The sequence below is a fragment of the Condylostylus longicornis genome, unplaced genomic scaffold, assembly GCF_029603195.1.
Source record: "Condylostylus longicornis isolate FDR11 unplaced genomic scaffold, ASM2960319v2 ptg000030l, whole genome shotgun sequence".
In the NCBI taxonomy this organism is placed as follows: domain Eukaryota; kingdom Metazoa; phylum Arthropoda; class Insecta; order Diptera; family Dolichopodidae; genus Condylostylus; species Condylostylus longicornis.
In genome coordinates, this window is record NW_026577999.1 from 8,113,497 (window position 1) to 8,135,325 (window position 21,829).

General features: G+C 22.7%; 1 protein-coding gene across 4 annotated transcripts; it reads left to right on the plus strand.

The window, feature by feature from the left end:
* Nucleotides 1-3,271: 3,271 nt before the first annotated feature.
* Nucleotides 3,272-20,840, plus strand: LOC129607849 (xaa-Pro aminopeptidase 2). Of its 4 annotated transcripts, none has more exons than XM_055519065.1 (13): nucleotides 3,272-3,339; nucleotides 16,386-16,566; nucleotides 17,532-17,611; nucleotides 17,676-17,766; nucleotides 17,891-18,123; nucleotides 18,200-18,550; nucleotides 18,617-18,735; nucleotides 18,815-18,909; nucleotides 18,966-19,138; nucleotides 19,232-19,676; nucleotides 19,742-19,810; nucleotides 19,903-20,075; nucleotides 20,139-20,840. In XM_055519065.1, exons 2-13 carry the CDS (start codon nucleotides 16,497-16,499, stop codon nucleotides 20,394-20,396), a joined length of 2,157 nt encoding a protein of 718 aa, XP_055375040.1. In that variant the 5' UTR covers nucleotides 3,272-3,339; nucleotides 16,386-16,496; the 3' UTR covers nucleotides 20,397-20,840. The 4 variants fall into 4 exon arrangements, with proteins under 4 accessions (XP_055375040.1, XP_055375039.1, XP_055375041.1 ...); XM_055519064.1 differs by having other exon boundaries at nucleotides 3,284-3,597; XM_055519066.1 differs by lacking the exon at nucleotides 3,272-3,339 and adding an exon at nucleotides 3,652-3,902.
* Nucleotides 20,841-21,829: the final 989 nt, after the last annotated feature.

Sequence of the window (21,829 nt, forward strand, 5' to 3'; positions counted from 1 at the left end):
TTAATTGTTTTTTTTTTATTATTATAAATGCGTAAATAAAAGATCTTAATTTTTTAATAAAAATTTTAATTTTTGAAAATAGGTTAATGATAATGAAGTGCTATTTCGAAATTAAAGCTCCATCCTTAGTTAATTTGTAGTACAGTAAATTTTCCAATAATAATGGGTGCCTTTCTTTTGTGCTAATATAATTTTAAAAATTTTGACTTAGATGCAATCAGTTATTTAGTATTTCAAATTAATCTTCACAGTAGACTTCAAAAATTCAAACATACCCGTAAATTACACCCAATATTAACTTTTCGTAAATTTTATGTTTTTCAAGTTCATTATAAATAAAACGCAATCATTGATCTGTTATGGCTAACATGTAACATTAAAGATGCTCAAATTTCTTTTCAACAGAATATTTAATATTTAAATGGGCATTCATTGAAGAATGTATGAACATACATATTATACCAGTTTGCTCAATGGCTCCGAACGTGCTCAACGGCTCCGATGAGGGTTCTCCAAGAAAAGACTTCATTTTATATGCATATAGAAACTCAAACAAAAAGAGCCTTCCAAATCAAATAATATAAAAATAAAAAATTTTGTGGCACAAAAAACCAGTTAAGAATTAGAAAGGAAGGAAACAAATTTCAAGACAAGTGATCTTCTTACACGCGTACACTCTCAGCAATATTTCTAACGGAGATTAGCGCTATTGGATTGCGTGATCATGAGTATATCACGAGAGCAGGAATTATGTGTATTATTTCGGAAACAAGATTCGTCTTTAAAGACCTCTCATTTAAAGTGATGTCTTAGCTGGTGCATCATTGCTCTGGATATGCTCAACAAAGTAACCAAGTAACAAACGAAGACCAATACAGTATTTACAGCTGTTTTAACTTTTCCAGGCTTGATGTTATTAATTCGTGTACTCACCTTAATAGCACGCTTATATAAAGTTAAGCATGAATAGAAATTATGATGTAAAATACTAATTAAAGTAATACGATTTACGTTTATGAAATCTGTGAAAACTCCTACTTCAAATTTGAAAACAAAACTAACATCAAATTAACGATGAAGCAGAATAGCTTCAAAACGCAAAACAGAAAATCATTAAACTAATTGACATTATTGATTTTTATAGCATAATTGATCGTAATTAAGCGTTCTTTGCGTTTCCAAATTAAAATAAAATTACCATATCGAAACTCTTTAAATCCACTCTAATTAATTATGTAGCTTGATAGTGACAAAACGTTTCTTATTTTGCACTAGTTTTAAAAATTTATAATTCGTTGATCAAGAATCAAAAATATTAATTTAATGTATCAAAGTTACAAAAGTTTTTCAATTAAAATTTTGAATTGTTTCATAAGTATGGTCTTACTTATTTAATATAAAGAGTTATTACGACACTAAATGGAAATAGGTAATAAAAATAAAATTCTATGTAGCAATTACTTCACTTATTCTTACACTACTTTGTTTACTATAATTACTGTACTCCTATTAAACAAAGAGGAAAACAATTTAAAGAAAAAGAAAACTATACAAAATTTTTTCAAATTTGTTAAAAACAGAAAACGAACACTTAAGTAGTTTCTGTGTATACACTTATGCTGGTGGAGCAACTCATTAAAAATATAATCAAATATTGAAAATAACATAAAGATATACCAAAAAAAAAATTATTTGAATAAAAAAAACAGAAAAACATTTTATATACAAACAAATGTTTAAAGGTGTTTCGTCAAAGTGGTCATTATATGAGCTTAAAACATTCCGCATTTGCTTTTATTCAAATTTTTATTGCGCAAACAAATAAATTATTTGTTATAAAATTTGTTACTTATCATTTCTTTTTTCCCTCATTATTATTTTGAGTTCTCTTGCTTTAAGTAGGCTTTTATATGATATATGTTTGTATGTACCTATGTATATTAATATATTAATAATGATGTGGAGAGCTTTACTTTTTACTATAGCCAAAAGAATTTTTATTTCATTTTTCTTTAAATTTTTCTTATTATTTTCTATAGTTTTCATTGCAATACAAATCACAAATCTTTTACATAAGTACATATATAAAAAGTTTTTAAATACATAATAATATAATTTCTAAAAAAAAAATATTATTATTATATTATTTAAAACTATGTACAATCTATGTATGTACTTATATGTACACATTCGTATAGGTATTATATAAAAAATATTTATGCATTTGTTTGTAAAACTTATTGGAAAATATAAGTTTATTTTTTTATTTTAAAAAATCACATTATTATACTCACATTACGTCAAGAAAATTCTACTTATAAAGTATCGGTACGAAATTCATAATACAAGTAAAAGAAATGGAGAGTAAATCTACACGTCGCTCTCTTATAATTCTTAAGGTGAAAACAGAACAAAAGCGATTATTTGTGACGATTCGTATAGAACAGACGTATTTTGAGACGGCTCAATATAAAGCGAAATTATCGCTGCGAATTTAACCGGCGGTAGTAAAATAGCCTTAATTCCTATATTATCGCTAGCGTTTTTTTTTTTTGACGTTAACTGTTTCTATGTGACATTATATGCAAAATATTGAACAGTTAATTTTGCTGCTCTGCTATTTTTCTGTATTAACAACGGAAACCGTTCTTCTCTTTGGTTAGTGCAAAGTCTGCACTTTATTTTGGAGCTATAATCAGTTGTAAGTTCTTATGGAATAAAAATAAAGAGGAGAGAGTATAATAGAGAGCCAAAAACACATTTTTTGTTGGTAAAAATATTTACGTATGAAAGAGTAGCACAGTAACACAAGTGGGTTATAGTTGATAACTCTTCAATATCTGCCAAAAATATTACCCATAATCGAAAAAATTGTATCTATATGTTTGCAAACTGCATGTGAAAAAAACCATATGTTTGGATGTATAGCCGAAAACTAATTTAAAATTGAAAAACAATAGAATTGCGTATGTAAACCGAAAAAATTTAGGGAAATTTAGGGAAACTGTGGATTAGAGTGCAATAGGAGATCGTTTTTAAATTTCAATGTAAAAAATATTATAGAGTAATTTTCAAAAAGAATATCAGAGAGCTACTCGTATCTTATAGATTACTAGATCAAATGAACTTTTCCACACTATGTATTTTTTCTTTTTATCTTTTATTCTCTTTGTTTTTATTAATTTTTCTTTTATTTATTTATTTTTTACTTTTTTTTTTATTTTATTTTTTGAAAAAAAAAACTTTTTGATTCCCGCATTTATTTCAGTTCTAATTCGAAATTTCATATGAAAAGGCGCGACGCGATTAAATTAAATTTTTCATTTGTTGTTTTTTAAAGTTATGTAAAATTTGAGAATTCTTTACTCTATATTTTATTTATTTTATTTTGATGATTATTATTTTCGCATAGAAAATTCGAAATTTTGTACATACATACAAACATATACATAACATAAATGTTTTAATTATAATTTTAAAACAAAAGAAAAAATTGAAATCAATTTTTTTTAGAAAAAAAAATAAATTATAAATATTTTATTAAAAGAAGTATTAAAATTAAAATAAAAAAAAAATATTTTTTTACTATTAAATTAGGTATAAAAAAAATTTTTTTTTTTGCAAATACATGCAAAAAATTTTATGATATAATAAATGGATAACGTGCTAAAACAAATTGAAAATTAAAATTAAAAAAATAAATAAAAGCAATAAATAAAAAAGAAAAAAATTAATGACATCACATTTTGGGAAGTTCTCAAAAAATACAAGCAAAACACAGAAAAAAAGAAAGACATCCTTGTATATTTTAAAGTGACAATAGCAAAATAAATTTTTGGAAATTATTTTAAAAATATTTTATTTAAAATAAAAAAAAAAAAACAATAGCAAGAGATAAATGTGTAAATAAAATAATATGAGATTTTGTTTTAAAATATTTTAAATTAAATTTATTTTATTTACCAATTATACAATATTGTTCAAAACTTAAGTGCCTATTCTATACCATTGTATGATAACCGTAAATATTTAATATAATGAAGAAACTACGGCAGGCTAGACTAGTAATCACCCTAGTTAAAAATCGAATGGCGTAGGAAACTAGGGCATAATTATCTACGATATCACAAACACCAACCTCTTACTCCTCCCATGGGTTAAGTAGTGAAAAAAAAATGATTAAACACCACAAAAATTTGAAATTCGAATTATATTAAAATTTTGCCAGCCATCAAAATAAAACATTTGCAACTATTTGGTTGTTTCAAATTTTCGAAATAAATTTTAAATTTTGCCTAAACTTTATTCTAATGATATTGCTAAAAACTTTCAAATTTAGTAAAATTTACATGTTGTGCCCAAAAAATTCCACCTAAAAGACCACACAAACAACATACATATGTAGTTCAAATTAGCAAATGAAATGAAAATTTCTTAACGGTAAACAAATATTTCTTCATACAATGTAACATCAAATAAATACACTGACAAGCAGTCGGTTTTATAGTTAAATTTATTGTTTTAGCTTAATAAAGCCAAAAAAAAACTGAATCAGAACTTTAACCAGTATAAGTGAATATCATAGTTAGGCACATATAAAATAAGTTTTGAACGATACTGTCAATAAATTCTCAAGGCATATTAAAATCTAACATACATATATTTTCTCTATATAATATTAAACTAAACAAAAAATTTGTAAATTTTTCTATTTAAAAATAAAATTAAAGTTGAATAATAATATAAGAAAATAAAATTTATAAGGAAAAACAAATAAGATTATAACGATAATTTATTATTTTAAAATTTTGTGAAAAATAATAATAAAATAAAAAATATTTTTTAAATAAATTAATTGCTTAGTTAACCACAAAAAAAAATCATCATCAGAAGAAGATTAATTCTTAAATTGTCATTTAAAAAAAAAATACATAACACTTTTCTTTTTCTGTAAATTTTGAATATTGTCAAATTTTCTTTAAAAATTTTAAATATAATAAAGAATATTTTCAATAACAGTACAACCTCTTAGCAAATAATAAAAAAATCTACATGAAACATAAAAAACTGTTAATAATAATTTTCAATTGATTTTTTTTTTATTTTATTTACTGATCATAAATTGCCAAATGTTTGACCAAATATATATATATAATCGAAAAACATAAAAATTGAGGTATTTTTTTTTGTACATATATCGTCAATCTGCGGGATTATGCTATAGAAATATTAAAACATTAATCTTGTGTGTACGCAAATATACGCATAAGCACTTATACAAATATTTAGGTTAGAACTTAATCAAAACCTGGTTTTGTATACCGCCTGTATTGACATACTCGTATTATATTTATATGGTTTCATAATATTTAGAAAGATAACACATTAATTATTATAATATTAACAATTTAAATTTTCAAATCTAATATTCCTATTGAATTTATATTGTTATACCAATTACTTAAAGACTTATATGTATATTCTGAATATTAATATATTATGAAATAACAAAAAAAAAACTTTCATGGTTCTACTGTGATTATTAAAAATTATAATTTTTCTACGATGCATTGATGCATTTATACTTATATATACAATAAACCTACATATATATATAATGTATATTTAAATTTATTAATACATACATGTTTGTATAATGCAATATATCGATTTTTTTTTTCTTTAAAATATTAAATTTCATATAAAAAAATTATTTCTAAATTAAATTTACAAATCTAAAATATCAATTCTAATTTAAATCTGCAAGACTTTTATATACATATACAATACATACATATGTACATGTAGATCTATACTTTATTTCAAATAATTTATTATAACATCATATTATAAACATTATAACGTGTACATAATTTTATTACGTGAATCCATTTTATTATAATAAAATCATATAATAGCTAACTCTATAACTCATAATATATAAAATTTAGCTTTTAATACAAGTTTTCTTAATTAAAAAAAAATTATTTGAAATTGCAATATTTACGCTCATTAATTTTATCGCTCAAAAATAAATATTGCAAATAATTGCATATTTCCCCTATAAATTTCGACGAATTTGTTCTAAAGTCAAAGGAAATTAAATTAAAATAAGGGAAAATTTTTTTTTTTTTGTTTTTAAAAAAAATGCAAATCCTTGAATTTCTAAGTTAATTACTTTTGTGTACATATTCTACCTAGTTACATACATAATGCACTCGGATTTTATTGCAAATAAAACGGGCGAAAATTGAAAAACCAACAGTGGGTAAAACCAACCATAGCAAAGTTAAAAATGATTTTTTTTTTATTTTCTTAATTAGAAGAGCTATAATTTTTTTTTTGTTACCAAAGTCACCACCATAATATTTGTCCTTAAAAATAAAAATTATTTTAAAGTGTAATATTTTGCACCTGATGCATAGAAGGTGTAAAACAAGTTCAAATAACAAAAACAAAAAATTATGTTGATTGAAAACATTTCATTACCATCAACACTTTTATCCCATTGAAATTCAGTTAGCTTACAAAGTCAACATTTTTTTTTATAGCATAGAAAACAAAAAAAAAACTCATAACTCAAAGAAATTTTTTTTTGTATATTTTTTAAGCATACTGAAAAAAATATTCTTTAGGAAAAAATTTAAAGAGCCAAAAAAAGTTTTCTGTATAGGATATACAAAATATGTCAAGCAGTTGTTACTTCATAATTTTTTCTCCTTTAATCGCAATTGTGCCTATATACACATTATATAAGATACTACGAGTAGTATTTTGATTTTTGTATAGAATCACAATATGTAAAGTTGATATTTCTATGAGAACCAAGTATACATTATTAGTCCCATATATTTTATAGCACATTAAAATTTATATTATGTTGTAATGCCCTGTATTAATATATTTTATATCAAGATCGAGATAATTCTTCTTAACATATCTTCAAAAGTGGGAAATTATTCTGTATAGTAAAGGTCCACTTACTGGGATTCGATTTCCTCAAAAACTGTACTGGTTCGTTCAAAAATGTTAAATGAACTTGCTGTTAAGATCAGTTCCAGTAGCCTGACATACTCGAATAATTAATCTTGTCCACATATAATTAAAGAATACAAAGAAACCAACGGTTTGACATACTTATAAAAGGCTGAAAATATTTGTTTCTGCTTGTCTCTAACACGGTTCAGATTTTTTGCTGTGAACTTAGCATGTAAAATTTGTAGCAATTGCAGTACCTCTCTTATTATATATGTACAATATGGTCACTAAAGAAAGTAATCTCAAAAACCGATTTATTTAAAGTGTTAAAACGAAATGTCATAACATTAAGCTTATGAAGGGAACAGAGTAATTAAATTTTCAATTGACTTTTCAACAAAAGCTTTTAAAAAAAATACTTATAAAAAAATTCAATGAAGCAACGTAGCTAGTATAAAATTATGTAAAGTACAAATATACTAAGAGATTCTTGCTTTTAAGATTATTTAGAGGTGTAATATTATGCTTAAATATGCCGTCACTGATCAACAACATTTTTATAATAAAAATTTATTAAAAATATATTGAATTTTTTATTACATTTTATTTAATCATCGTTATTGATTCGAAAAACAACAACAATATTAATTTACCTCGCATGTTTTCTTATATTTTTTGAAAAAAAAAATTGTATATTTTTCATTAATATTTAATTTAATTTCTTGTTTATTTTAAAAGGGAATCATAGAGAAAAAACAATCTTCCCCCCTCTTGTAATCTGCATAATTGCGTCCTTAATATGTCATTGTTACATTTACAAAGCGGGACGGTTTCTTTTATCGAAGCCTATGTAATGTTTTACACATATGTATGTTTTACAACCCATATTGCGTTTTATAACAAAAAAGAAGAGGTATAGAAGATTTTCTAACAAAGTAATTAATGATATACTTAATTATACTTAATTTATACCACTTATGATACTTCAAAGTACAGAAACAAAAATTTTTAAAAACGATTTAAATACAATAAATTTTATTTTTATTCTTAAATGATAAAATTTCATTATATTTGAATTATAAACATTTAAATACAAATAGAGCAAACAATACAATATTATTGTTTAAATTTCAACCACGAATACCACATAAATTATGACATGGCCTATAATTACTTAGCATATATTTTACACATATTTATATATGTAAGACGCATAATGTAAATAGTCTATAAATTTTCATATTAAATGAGTTCAGATTTTCATAAGATTTTCAACATAATGTACATTGTATTTAAATATGATGTATACATAATTTTAATAAATACTTAAATATTTTAAAATGCTAAGATGAAAAATAATATATTCTTCATTTTTAAATGATATTTAATAACTATACTAAATGATATAGGAATCGCAATTAAGTATATTGTAAATCTAAATAAATTGCAGAACAAATATGCAAAATATACTGTGGATATAAAATATATGCAATTTCAATTATAACGCATTGGTTATTTTACAATATCCATTTTCAATTATTTGCATTTTTTATTACAATATATTTCATATTAAAAATTTTGTAATCAACCTTTGATAGTTTCTCTTATTTCTTATGGTACAATTACGATTCATTAAATCTATGTTTATTATATGGATGCCTATGCAGGCAGAATTATCAATGCAATATAATAATATACTTACACACTTGACACTATAGTACAGTTTCTAAAGTTAATTTTTTTTTTCAAAGATGATTAGTTTATGAAACTTAAGATAAATCCAATATTACATAAAAATTAAAATAATATAAGTATGAATACAATACTAAAGTATGTATACATAACATAAAAATTATGAACACAGGGCGTTCGAGACTTGCAAATTGTTATCATTTTTGTTTAATTAATTAAGAATTTCCTAATAACAGAATTAGATTAATAGAACACTTTTAATAAATAAATATAATTTAAATGAGAATTAACTTTGATTCAAAGATGAAAATGACACGATTAAATACACATACACCGATACACGTATCGTATGTACATATATATATATGTACATATTATGTGCATATCTAAAACTTTCATGAAATTTTTTTAAATTTAAAGTGAAAATGAACACAAAAATTATTTCTTAGAATAATTAAGAAAAGCGATATGAACATTTTTTTTTAGAAAAATAAATAAAATTTTGAATTTAAAATTTTAATACTGTGCTTATATGTTTGAGGGCGTATATATATATATGTATATTTGGATTATTTGGAAAATTTGACTTACGAATTTTAAGAAATTTTTTAATATAAGTATAATTCTCTTTAAAATAATTTACTCATTATTAAATATAGGAAACAAATAAAATTTTATTTGGTTGAAAACACTTAAAACTCTGTTGATTCATTCGTATCCTACACCACAGCCCCAATTATCACAATTTTTTGTTATATACAATATTTGCCGTTTTCCTGGCATTATATTTCCGACATTATTTAATTCCGTTCATATTTTTTTAAAAATTAATCAATATTAAAATAATTTCTCAAAATATATTATAAATTCGAAAATCGATTGATCTTTTTCTTGAAATAGTACAAACGTATTAAAAATTTAAAAAGAAAATTTCAAAATAAAAAAAATCTTAAAATGTTTTACTAATATTTTTTGTGATAATACAAAATGTATTTTAAAATACATAATATTTAAATATTTATTTTGTTCTTTTTAATTTTTGGAAAACATTTTGGACTATAGTTCTCTATTATAATATTTTTATGACTCAACAATTAATAAATTTGTCATTTTAAAAACTCATAACAATGATCTACTTCTTAATTATATACGAGTATATTTAAATATAATATTTTATTTATAGAAATGTTTCATTCAGTAGGTTATTATGAGTATATATACAAGAATATAATTATGAATTTTCGAAAAAGAATTTTTAGAACGTATATATTATTAAATTATTTTGAAATTTTAAATAAAATACAAAAGTAATAAATTCAATTTGTTTGCTATTTTCCTCTAATTTTCCTTGTCGTGATTTCAATTTTCTCTTTTTTTTTCTATTATTTTTATTTTCTTATAAAATTGATAATAAATGAAATCATATTTTTGAATTTTTTTGATGATTTCTTTTCAAAAATTTGTTTTCCAATTTTTTTTCTTTTTAGAAATTGTTTTTATTTTTACTATATTGTACAGTGTTATACACGCAATTTATTATCATAATAGTTAGTTCGATTCAATATAACATGATCATATGTAGGACTACACAGTATACATAAATGACATTCAACCACAAAACGATATACAAAAATATTTTATAAAATACACCTTCACATTATATACATATCACATAAATTTTGTATGAAATTATTTTCTGACATTTATAAATTAAAACACATCTATTTAATTTTTATATTATTATGTTAAAAGAGTATATGTTTTTATTGTTTTTTAGTATAATGAGAAAACAATGTTTTCCGAATCGTAAAAATGTTGCCATAGTAAATAATTTATCATTATCATAATCATCATAATAAATTTATATATGCACATAAAATCTATAGGTGTTGACATTTTAATATTTATAGACAGATACGATTTATAATAAGAATATCTATGTGAAACATAATTAGTGAATTTGATAATATAGATCTATGTATTATTTAGAATGTAAATATGTAATTCTGAAAACTGTACAGGTATACATACATGCTTATACTCGTACAATAAATGTAATTTTTCAAACCGCTGTCAATGTATAAACTTCAATAATAATTTTTGTTTTTCTAATGTATATCATAAGAAAATTCGAATTCTGGGTTTTATTTAACATATTATTCAATTACATGTTTACAAATTTTTATTTCTTGAATCAAAGTGTATACACATACACATAAATTGAATTTTTCAAAGGTGTCATATGAAAATATACTATTACAATAATGTCATTGAGCACTTTCGCTATATTATACACACTTAATATGTCATATTTATGTTAAACAAAAATTTACCCTTATTTTTTAGTCCACTCATTGTATATTATTATAGCGGTTCAATTTTAATTGTTTTCATAAAACAAATTTGGTATTTAATCATTTATGTGCGTTTATAAACATCTATTAATGATTACTTATGCACACTTAAGACAATAAATTGTTAAATTATGTTCATGAAATATAGAAATTAAAATTTTAACAATAATAATTGAATGTGTTATAACATTTATACCAACTATTAATATAATATTGAACATATGTTTATGTAAAATATATAATAAAATATAATTAAACTATAATTGTTATATTTTAAATACATAGAATACATAATAGGAATTATGATATAATGTGTTATTTATAATTTATGATTACATTTCAATAAATAATATAATACAATATGCTCCGCATACATGTAACTGTATCATATTGGTAACTCTGTGAAGTATTATGTAATACGCGTACTTAAAAAGTGACAATTTTGACAAGTTATATTTAATTATATTTCAATTTTTAAAATTTTGAAGAAGTTCCGAATTACTCGTATACTGGTGGTTTTACAGATGCAGGCTTGAACAAAACATCACACTTAAAGTATATTAGGTCTACTTTTAATATTTTCTCTATACTTATGTGTACGGTTGTGAGATTACTTTATTTTGAAATTGGAATAATTTTTTTTAATTATTTCCTTACTTATGCAACTAAGTATTATACTCATACTTAGCAATTACTTATGCTAAATACTGTTATATTTAATTAATTGTTGAATTTGATTGACATAACATTTTGTATCGCAATTGCAGATTTAAAGTTAGATTTAATTTTCTTTCAGAACAAAAATTTATACAAAATCAAGTTATAATTTAATTACATTCTTTTCCTCTTATTGGAATATAAAAATCAATATGATATTTTTTTTATTAAATTAAAAATAATCTTTCCAAAAACAAATTGTTATTGCAAAACTATACTTGAACTATATATATATGGTAACATTGTTTTTATATTTTATCAAAGAAAATACCGACAAATTATCACTCCTTAATTATTTTTTTACAAGTAATTGAATTAATTACAAACATTAAGCAAACTGAAAGTAGTAGATTCGCGTCACATCATATAAGAATTTATGAATTTTATTATTCATAGAAATTCTTATTTCGATTCAAACTGATTTTCAATCAATATATTGTTTGTATGTAAATATAAAGAACTTTATTTAATTATATATAAAAATTCAATATCAATAAAATATTTTTTAATTAATTGTTATATCATGACTTATAAGTCTGTAAGCTAAACTTATTAAATAAGCGGTATGCTAATGATTAATTTTAGATTTTAGAATTAAGTACATCTCGTATACATATATATATGTAATATAGAATTTCTATTAAGTATTATACAAGTATAATAAAATAGTATATTTAATATTTAATTTAACGTTAAAAGAAAAAGCTTGTTAACATTAACAGGTACAAATATTCTGTAAACGCCACGGAAGCTCTTTCAAATACAATTATATTAAGTATTGGAATTATTGAGCACAAGTTTTGACGCCTTAAAACTCGTATTGTACTGGCTTTTTTTCATTACAGATTGATTTATTTATGAATATATAAATACACAAACAAATGTATATAAGTTAAATCAAATTATATACATACATAATATATACACATATTATATAAATCAATTAAACTATAAATTTTACAATAACTACGTATATATAAAAATAATTTAAAATTCTCTTTGTTCTGAATGACTTCTGTATTAAAACAACAAAAATGCATTCATTGAATTTTATTGTACACAAATGCCAATTAGCATATTAATTTATTCTCATAAGTAGTTCATAAGATGTAATATCACGATATCTTTTAATGACATCCGATTAATCTCAATGGTTGATTTTTTGAAATAATTGAATAAATCAAATGTGAGCTTAAAAGTTAACATTTATTTTGTAATCAATGTAAGAATTGATGTATGTACCTACATATGGGTACGTATTTTTATGTAAGTATTTAATATGAATTAAGTATGATTGTGAGAATATATGCAATGAATTACATAAAATACATACCTTGCATTAACACAAAAATATTTTGGTTTTTACACTTTCTGACAGTAAAAAATTTATAATACATGCCGTTCTTTTTATATCATACTTACTTGCACAGTACTCTTTCATATTAGTGTGCAAAATTTGTGCCGTTATTGCAATAGATTATCTCGCACTTGCCGCGTCTGCTACTAGTATGTGAATCAAAAAATAATGGGAGCATTACATTCCATAATTCACATTTAAAAATTAATACTATTCAATTTTGACAATTTTGACACTATAACGTTTATGTATGTGTTTCAAATAAACTGAATGAGTAAATTTTTACTTGGCAACAAAACTGTAGTGTTGAAAAATTTAAAAATGGTTCTGTTTCAGAAGTCACAATGTCTCAAAAATAACATAATAGCACCCTGACTAAAATCATAAAGTGTACAAATAATCGTTGAATGAAGATCTGATTGGAGGTTTTTACATAAGCAAACTTTACACCAAATATTAAATTTAATAAATTTTGTGGGATGATTTGAACTAAAGGTTTTTTAAATAAACATACCCGAAGTACTGCAAGACATTATTTAAATTACGTAACAAATTAATATCAAATTATTAATTCAAAATGAATGAATGAATTTCTTTCAGAAATGAAAAATAACAACAAAAAATTTTATGAACACTCCAATAGAGTGAAGAAAAGAACATATGTAGAACGAAAAAAATCAGAAAGCGTCATGAATGACAAATTTATTTAACGTTTTGATCTTAAACTTATTTGACATTTTAATTAAATATTAATTATTTTATACTATATTTATAAATTGAAAGAACGTTTGCACATCTTAATTTATATGTTCTACACACATATTAAAAAATTGCATAAAATAAGCTGTAAATAATAATTTAATTAAGGAAAAGTTGTCAGAACAAAAAAGGCGTCTACAAATATTTTTTTTATTATCATGAAAAAATTATGATTCAATAGAAAATAAAAATGCTATGAATTATTACCTATTATACTTCTTCATATAGATTTAATTATGGTTTCAAGCATAAATTAATTGTTTTCTTTATTTGGATTTTCGAATTAACTGAAATTATGTATTTATGTATCATATGGCACAAAGGTTTTGGAAAACATATACACATACATACTTGAATCATCATATATCAAGAATATTTTCTTTTATACCGTAAATTGTATAAGACTATAAAACTGAATAAATTTTAATTGTAATTATAATCGCTAAATACTAAAACGTAAATACTAAGTGTAAAGATTGTCTATACATAAATTATTACTGATCTAGTCCAAATTGATTTTCATTAGCACTATATTTCTATCGCATTATAAAAACAAATAATTTGTTTGTTGTATAAATGTTTAGGCTACATAATATGTAAATATATATGTATATACATCAACAAAGTATGAAGTTTGTATTATATAGGTGCAAATATATATCTGCCTTAACTGGTTATGCAATAAGTGTTAAACAAGACTACAGAGTACTAAAAAAAATTAAGAAAAATAATTAAAAAAAATTAAGAAAAAATTAAAATTAATACTCTTTTTGAGGGGTAGCCTTTCTTGACGGGTAGCCAAAATAAGGTTTCTGAAATTTCTTTTTGAAATTTTGTCTTGTATAGAAGCCACATATTTAATTTCAGCTTTTAATTTGACAGCAAAACTTATAGTTTGAAAATATTAAAAGAAACCGAATCCAACAATTTTTATATTGATTTGTGTGAATATAACAGCTTAGAAAGCATCAAATTTCATTAGTCTTCCTAAAAATTTCGTATATAATGCACTATCTCTGATAGCAATTTATTTATTCTTAATATTGTTGGCGACTATAATTTATAGAAAATAAAAGCTGATCTTCAAAAATTTTACAGTTTGAGAAAAACTTATAACATACTTGTTAACTTTACAAACAGCGTAAATATGCATTTTCGTGCCGTGGCTTGTCTAATTAAATTTGATTTTAAATGTATACATATTAGTTCGGTATATAATATGCGGCATTTGATTTAGAATTCGATACTTCGTCAATTCCATTTACATATTATTGATTTTTAAATTTTATGGTATTAAAATCACATTCAAAATAAGGTATACATATGTTGCTGTAAAAATTCATATTGAACAACCCTTTGCTCTATTTTTGTTTACACAAAATATAATTTGTAAAAATATTTTGAAAGTGAAGACCACATAACACATTTTCTTGTTTTATTTTTTAAATAAATACAAAAGATCGTAATTTTTGAATTCAATTTTTTTTTTATAAGAATACATAACAATAACAGTATTTATATAATATTTACATATGTATGTATATGCAAGTTATGTTTAAACAAAAAGTTAGAACACAAAATGTACTAAAAATCATAACAGATAAGAATGTACAATTTGTTTTTGTTTTTTTTTTGTTTTCATTTTAAAATCTTAAAAGAAATACAACAATCATATTTGTAAATTAATGAATGAATTTAAAAGAAATAATAGGTGTGTATATCATACACCTACGCTTTATACAATATACATATATTCATATTTACTACATATATACTATTTACTCTTTAGTAGATGGTTATGTAAACCATAACCAAAGTGATATTCTTTTCAAATCAAATATAGAGGGACATTTTAATTATTTATGTGCAAATTTTAATTGTATATTAAAATCTACAAATATGGTTTGTTTACTATAATTATATATAACAATTTTATTATAATTATATATATTTACCCATATACCTTTGTATACATGATTTGATTAAAGAAACGGAAAAGGAAATGTCTATAATGTTATATAATATGACTATTAAAAATTTATACAATCAAAAAAAAAGAACATTAAAATTAAAAAAATAAAGAAGAAAAAATAAAAAGAACATTTTTCTATTGTTTAATAACGGTGCGTATTATAAGAATATACACAACTACAATAAGAATTTTTGTGATATTGCAAAAATCTTATAACATATACCGATTACATAATATTACTACCCTTGAAATTTAATATAATAATAATTGTATAGTCGATTATTGTAATTCGATTCAAGACTAAATTTAGAATTCAATACTTTTTAGAGTAACTTTTATTTTTCTAAAAAAATATATTTTTTTTTTATTTTACTTTAAAATATCATTTTAAAAGTTCTACACACTCGCGTATTTTGTTACAGTATATTTGGTTATACAATTAGCACGCATTGAATTTATTAATAAAATAAAGATACTCTATTGATCAGTACAGGAATTTATTCTAAAAAAAATAAAAATTTCTAATCGAAATTTAATTCTTTTTTTTTTATTTTAGTTGTAAAATTTTAATGTATAAATAAAAAAAAGGTGCCTATACCAAAATTTTTATTTAAAAAAAAATAAATTTAACAAAAATTTATAAAATTAATAAAAAAAAAATTAAAAAATGAATTTATTAAATTTAAGTGAACACAAAAGTATAAATAGTGGAAAACTACTATTTACGATATTCTTATGTAAGTATGTAATTGCTTTAATTTATCATAACTTAAGTCCGTTAATGCGTCATACTAAATAAAAGTTTCTTGAATTTTTTAAAATTTCCATTTGACTCACTTCATCAAATTTATTATTAAAGAAAATATTATTAAATAAATCCCGTAAAAATTTTCAATATTATGTAATAGTATGGCAATGAAAAAAAAAACTGGGTTCAATTTTTGTAGCCGAAAAGCATTATTACAAAATTGGCAACATTTCTGCCTCCATATTGAATACATATTTATTCTGTATTATGATATAAATAGCTGATTTGTGATATAGAAATGAAGCTAGATTTTATGACTATGTTTTCAACAGACTTTGTTAGATTGTTCATGTGTACATACCAAACAAAACATTTCTATGTTAATTAATATGACTGCTTCTGCAATAAACATATTCACTTACAGTAATAAAATATTGCTGTAATACCTAAAATATATGCTGAGAATTTTTTATTATATAACTATATTTTTGTATATTCAATATCTAGAACGAGAATGATATGATTAAATTTGCAGTATTGCAAGTTACAAGTTACAATTTACAAGTTTATATACAAAATGTATATAGATATTTATAAAATTAGGCGAAAAATTTCTCGTAGTAATGCTCCATACCTTAAATATGATTTGTAAAACACACTGAAGATAGCTAGAATAAAACAGAAATTTTTCATATTATAAAAATTTCAACACATTTTCCCAACTTAAGAATTCAATATTATTTTAAATTTATGTTTAAATATATTATTTTTATATATATATATATATATATATATATATATTTAAAATTATTTTGTTGTCATAGAAACTCATCTTTGAATATAGATTTTTATAGGTCGTCTTAATTAATTTAAAAAGTTGCAAATAATTTCACCAAAATATTTTATTTTAAGATTAATATAGAATGTTAAAAAATTTTTTATTATTAATTTCAGTTACGACTATTTTAGTAACGATTCAAGCGAACTTGCAAGGATTTTATAGAGAAACATGTTCATATAGAAGAGGACAACTTGTTAGTAAGATTAAAAATTATATTAAAGAAAAGCAAAATTACAAAAAAAAAATATTTCATTTAGTTTCAACCAATCAGTGAACACAGAAAACGACTTCATTTGTTAAGAGAACATATGCTTATAAGAGCATCAGTAGAAGGACCTGAAATAGATGGTATGCAAAAGTATAATTATATGAGTTTTAGGTATTTATTTTAATTTAGAATTTTTACTAAAAACGATATTCTACTAAATATCAATATTCTTATTACCGTAATATATAATATTGCTCCTTGTAGGATACCTTTTACCATCATATGATGAACATTTAAATGAACGTGTTGCTGATCGAGATAGAAGAGTTGAATATTTAACAGGTTTTACTGGACCAATAGCTTTTTTAGCTATAACAGTTCATAAAGCAGCATTATGGACAGAAGATAAATATCTTGTACAAGCAAATAGTGAAGTAACATGCGACTGGGAATTATTTGATCTCAATGGGCCAGTTTCAATTATAGAATGGTTTAAAGTTAGTTTTTATCAATAAATTCACAATGATATATATTTCATTTTAAAAAAAAAACATATTCTTAAATATATTAAAGGTTAATTTACCAGTGGATGCAAAAGTTGGAGCTGATCCTCATATTGTACCACATTCCTTATGGACAGAATGGAAAACAAAATTAGATAATGATGCTTTAATTAATTTAGTTAAAGTAAATAAAAATTTAGTAGATATAGTATGGGGTGATAAAAGACCACCGGCTGTTGATGTTACCGTAAAAGTACATGAAAGAAAATATGCTGGTGAGAAATGGATAAATAAAATTGAAACATTACGGAAAGAATTGGATGTGTTAGATTGTGATGCAATTGTATTAAATTCATTGACCGAAATAGCTTATCTGTTAAATATTCGTGGACGAGATATACCATACACACCAGTTGTTAAAGTATAAAATTACATAAATATCAAATTAATATCGTATTTGAAAACAAATATATGTACATTATTATAGGCTTACCTTGTTGTCACCAGATATGATATATTCTTTTACACAGATCGATCAAAAGTTTCACTTGGAATCTCTTTACATTTGAAAGAAGCTGAAGGATGTTACAACACACAATGTGTTAAGTAAGCAATATATTTAAATTAATAAATTCAAATATTTAATATTTATTTACTACACTTATAATTTCAAAATTTTTATTAGAATCAAAGATTACAATCAGATATGGCGTGACTTAAGAACTTACAGCCAAGTTTGGAGAAAAGTGTTAATGCCTGCACCATGTGTATTTGATAAAGGTTATCTTAAAACATTGACAAGTGTTCGACAATTCATTTTTTTTCCTTTATTTTAGGAGCATCTGAAGCATTATTTACTGCAATACCTAGGGATTCAGTTGTTGAGAGAATTTCTCCAGTAATATTTATGAAAGCTGAAAAAAATGCTATTGAAAGAGAACAAATGAGAATTGCTCATATAAGAGATGGTGCTGCTATGTGTGAGGCTATGAGCATGCTTGAAGAAAGGGTAATTTAACATACCATATAATTTTTTAATTATGTACATGTGTATGTAAAAAAATTCTATTGTCTTTATAATTACACCTTTTTATGTTTTCAGTTTGCAGTTGAAAAATGGACGGAATTAAAAATTAAACAAGAAATTGAAACATCACGCTTGGCACAAAAATCTTCAATGGGCTTATCACAAGAAACTGTTGTAGCATATGGACAACATGGTTCTATACCACATTATATTCAAAGCAATGCAACTGATATTGAAGTGAAAGATGATAGTTTATTAATAATTGAATCAGGTGGCCAATATTTAGAAGGTACAACAGATGTATCACGAACCTTCCATTTTGGTACCCCAACTATGGAACAAAAAAAAACTTATACCAGTGTTTTACTTGGTATTATAAGAATTGCAAATTTAAAATTTCCATCTAATTTAAGACCAGGAGAAATTGATACTTTAGCTAGAAGTCCAGTTTGGTCATCAATGAATGATTATCCACATGCAACAGGACATGGTATTGGATCATATTCTGCAGTTAAAGAATGTAAATTCGACTTTACTTTTAATTGGAATGTTTACGTTTATTTAAAAATTTTATTTTCTTAACAGCTCCAATCGATGTGTCTTATGATGCAAAAGATAAATTTCTTTTTAAAGAGGGTTACTTTTTCTCAAATGGTAATTGTAATATATATTGTAAAATTACTCCATTATACCAAAATTAAAACTATTACATAATATTAAATTTAAAATTTTTAAAAATATTTTAGAGCCGGGCATGTACAAAAAAAGTGAATATGGTGTTAGACTTGGAAATGTACTTGAAGTAATTAACACCGGAAAATCACATCCATCAGGTGTTCAATTTTTAAGTTTCGAACAAATAACTTTAGTTCCATATGAAGCTAAATTAATTGATAGAAGAATGTTAAGTCCTGAAGAAGTAATAAAAATATTTTATAATAAAATTTTCATTAAACAAATTTCCCAAAAATTTACTTTTTAGCGGCGTTGGTTAAATATTTATAATGCAAAAATCCGTGAACATGTTGGTGAAGAATTAAAACGTCAAGGTAATATGCAAGCATTCTACTGGATGATGAACAAAACAGGCCACATAAAAGAATATTTCCCAGAAGAGGAATATCGCTACTACGGAAGCTTATCAAATTCAATGTCAAAAAATAATTTTTATTCCACATTTATTTTATTTTCGCTAATATTCATTTGTTTTAACAGCTTCACTTATAATATTTTAATTTAATTTATGTATTCCTATAAATATAATATACACGTTATGTAATTTGTTTGTGTATTAATTTATGTAGATCAGCCACATTATATTTCCATATTATTTCCAAATTCATTAATAATAATTAATTAAATTAAGATATAAAAAATGATAATAAATAAAAAAAAAGTTTATGTTGTAAATATTTAATTTAAAGCGTATAGTGATTTAATAAATGCCATCATTTCTAAATGAATTTTATGACATATACGTATAAAACATACTATGTATTATATATATAATAAATTAATGTATTCGTAATTATAGTTTCTTATAGTATACGTACATAAATATGCTAATTTTTCTAATAAAAACTAATATAATTATTTTATATAAAATTATGTCGTCTTTTTTTATAAAAGTGAGATACATATGCTAAAATTTTTAATTTTTCCTATTTAATTTACATTCCCCTCGAGTTATGTTTCAAAATATATAATAACATGATCTGCAAACATAAATCATGAATTTCTTAAGACATTTTCAAGAACAATAAGGTGAAAATGAGGTAAATTAAAAAAAAAAATCGTTTTTTCACGAAGTCTTTCATTGAAAAATTATGAATTCTATAGCTGCAGACTTGCTAAATAATAATACTTACTTATTAATTTTTGAATTTAATTACAAAAAAACAAAAGTTCAAAACACTTTTGCAAGTCCGTCTGTTTACAAAATTTCTTCTCAATAAATTTTGCTTTATGTTTGTTTGTATAATTGTTTTCAAAATTATCACTTCAAGGTTTCTCCTAAACTTATGCAAAATTATAAATTAATCAAAAAATACAATTGCAATTAATAGAGAGGACTTGTATTAGAATTAAAATATTAGTCTAAATTATTAAACATTTGTTAATTATTTACAACTTTGAAAAATAAATGATTTTTTGTATTTCGTTTTCTAAATACATTTGAGACAATTTTTGAAAAAGTTCAGCTCATTATCACAAACACCCTACATCTCCAATTTTTTAATTAAAATTCTCTATGGTATTGTTTTCATTTAAATAATTTTCAATAGTAAGTAAACAACTTATTCTAAAATGTTTTCGAATGATGGAGTTATATTTATTGGTCTAAGATCTTCTGATAAAAACAAAGATAGAGGAACAATGTGATAAATTCATCTTATTAAAGTTTGTTTTATTATCCATATTTAACATAAATAGTTTTTCATTATTTTATACAAAATAAAGATTGCTTGTTGTTTTTTTAATATTAATTGACCATAAAAATATTTTTTATGGTCAATTAATATTTCAATTTTATTTAATATTTCAATTTTTTTGAAATATTAAATGACCATAAAAATATAATATTCACTTTCTTTCTATAAAAATTATGAATACATATACAAAAAATTAATAATTTCAAATGCTTTTAATAACATATTTTTTAAAGCATCAAGT